The sequence below is a fragment of the Bombus bifarius genome, unplaced genomic scaffold (assembly GCF_011952205.1).
Source record: "Bombus bifarius isolate JDL3187 unplaced genomic scaffold, Bbif_JDL3187 scf7180000009158_frag, whole genome shotgun sequence".
NCBI classification, from domain to species: Eukaryota; Metazoa; Arthropoda; class Insecta; order Hymenoptera; family Apidae; genus Bombus; species Bombus bifarius.
In genome coordinates this window covers 3,487-6,227 of record NW_022884938.1, presented here as the reverse complement: position 1 = coordinate 6,227, position 2,741 = coordinate 3,487, and the positions used below count along the sequence as shown (strand labels likewise).

The 2,741-nt window shown below is 36.4% G+C and overlaps 1 protein-coding gene across 1 annotated transcript; it reads left to right on the top strand.

Annotated features, from left to right (window-relative positions):
- The first annotated feature begins 1,348 nt into the window (after nt 1–1,348).
- Nucleotides 1,349–1,924, top strand: LOC117214113. Its single transcript, XM_033459953.1, has one exon. The coding sequence runs from the start codon at nt 1,349–1,351 to the stop codon at nt 1,850–1,852; it is 504 nt and encodes a 167-aa protein (XP_033315844.1). The 3' UTR covers nt 1,853–1,924.
- Nucleotides 1,925–2,741: the final 817 nt, after the last annotated feature.

Sequence of the window (2,741 nt, the reverse complement as noted above, 5' to 3'; positions counted from 1 at the left end):
AGAATCCACGGTAACAGGCTAAAACCCTACCTTTCAGGAAGAAGACCATAATATGGATCATCATAACACTCGAGTACATTAGAAGCGATCTAGAAGTAAAACCATTGAATTACGCCAACATATTCCTGGAACACATTGACAATTGCTATCTGTACAACGAACAAATAGATATCACCCTTATAGTAGGCCTTAACGATCCAATTGACCAAGTTAATAGATTACAACGCGTAATAGATTTAATAGACCGTCAATGTAAACCACCTTGCGCTTACATACCAGAAATAAGCAGCCTAAAATTTAAGTACAGAAATCTTCAAAACCTGACTCGGCAACTCAAATTATTATTGCGTTATAAAAGCAAACGCGGATTGCTCAATGTCATAGGCTCAGTATCCAAAACTTTATTCGGAACTCTCGACGAAAACGATTTAGAACTCATTAACAAGAACATCGATACATTATTTGATTCCAACAATAAAATAAAAACAATTCTTAGTAACCAAACCGCACTCATCAAACGCGTGCTAGACAATACCAAAACAAATCAACTTGAAAACTTAGCCAACGATATACACAAGATTGAAAACCACAATGAAAAAAACGAAATATTAGTCTCCCTATTAATTCAAACCGAATCTACCATATCAGAACTCCATATAAACATCGACGAAATTTTTAACACTGTTATGTTAGGGAAACAAGGAATCATAAACCCACAAGTTATAGAACCCGAATAATTCTTAAAAACACTTGACCAAATAACGAGACAAAACTTTATGACTAACCATATCGAACCTTCAGTTCAAAACTTTCAACTAATTATAGATCTAAGCAAACTAAAGGTATGGATAAGAGATAACAAACTTATATATACAATAACTGTGCCGCTTTTGGAAAACGATGAATGGAAAATAACTAAAATTTACCCGATACCTTCCAAACAAAACTCTGTATTCATTGCGCCTGTAATAGAAACGGATTTTTGCCTCTAACCGACTCAGAACAATACACCTTTGTCGATAGTCACTACTTAAACAAATATTGTAAACGAACGGCAATCATCCACATTTGTAAAAGAACTCAACCGAGTCACAATAGAATCGATTCACCTGAATGCAGATCAGAATTAATTACTAATCGACAGACGGTCAAAACTTGCCCGACTGCTGTCTTCAAGCTGGAAGAATTGACGTTCGTACCTTTGCAGACGGAAAACCATTATATTATTATTCCTGCGAAAAATGTACAAATCGACGTGTTATGTAAGACACATAAAATCCTAGAAATTAGACAACCAAGCTTAATTAGCAGTAAAACCGGGTGCATAATCACATACGATCATAATATTATGAAAATAGGAGGATCACATAAAAATATCTCTTACGAAACCAAATTTAAGAATAGCATATACAGCTTCGAAGAAACAGATGTTCCAATATTAGAGAAAATATTAGAAACAGCTCCAAAAGTAACTCACAATTTTAACCAATATAAAGCCAACCTCGACACATTACAAACACAAATCAGTACCCTGCAATTTGAGCGACGCATAAATTCATTGAAGGAATATGGCATATCCACACTACAAATATTAGGAATCATAGCCCTAGGACTAGGAACAATATATGTAATGTACAAATGTAAACTTTTCGAATGTCTACGCCGATCATTTCCTAAAAATGTACGTATCAAAATACTCTGCCCTACCGCTCGCGTAAACAGGATCGATCAAACATCAACAGTACCAAGGACGGTCACCTTCCAAAATATCACCGAAGACGAAGATGAGGGGATCATTCAACTTAGAAGCCCCACCAGAGCCTTACGCTTTAGCGGAGCAAAGCGAAGCTAAGGAGGGGGGAATGTCCCGGTGGTCGTGAGAACGCAACGAAAGGATGGTTATGCCTCACATACCTTGGTCAGCAATATGATGGCTAAGCAGTAATAGAAACCCTATGTGACCGGCATCCAGCGATAGCCCCTCCACAGGAGCCGGGTCCTTGATATAAAAAAGTACCTCTCGAGTCGTTGTAAGAACATTCTTTTCTGTGCTGTTTGACCATTCTGTATTGTTACTCTGTCAGTGTTCAATAAATTTTCTAATAACAATCAAAATTTAAGTACGAATTTCTCACCTTGCGTGCGGAACGTGAAATTACCCCGAATCGACGTGACACGGCCTTAGTGTGTTGAGAGAATGAAGAACGAATCGTGTTGATGGAAGTTTGTATGGAATATACTGATTGCTTTTAACATTCATTAGTTCCAGTTATTACCGATATTTTTGTCATTTAGTTAGGGTTTTCCCTTTAGATTACGTTGTGATAGAGAACTATTATTTGTGTATTCCTACAGAAACATACGAACTATATAAACTGTTGACACGATGTTGTGCTTTTGTATTATAGAGATAATAATAAAACCATCAAACAATCATTAATTATGTTTTTTATTATATTAATTAAGAATTGAAGATTACCTGCTTGGTGATCTTGATAATATCGTATTTTACAAATGTTGAACAAAAAAAAATGTATGATTATTTTAATCTGTTAGGGAAGTGATACATTTACACTGTACATGAGAGTGTGTGTGTAAGGGTTAGAGGGCGTCAAGGACTCAGTGGAGACAAAAGACTGTTGCCAGATGTTAGAAGAATCTAGGCTAGTCGGTTGGCAACCAGCGTGCGTGCAAGACGTTCTTAGAGAGGAATATAGGTGTATAACTGTTGTATGGGAAAT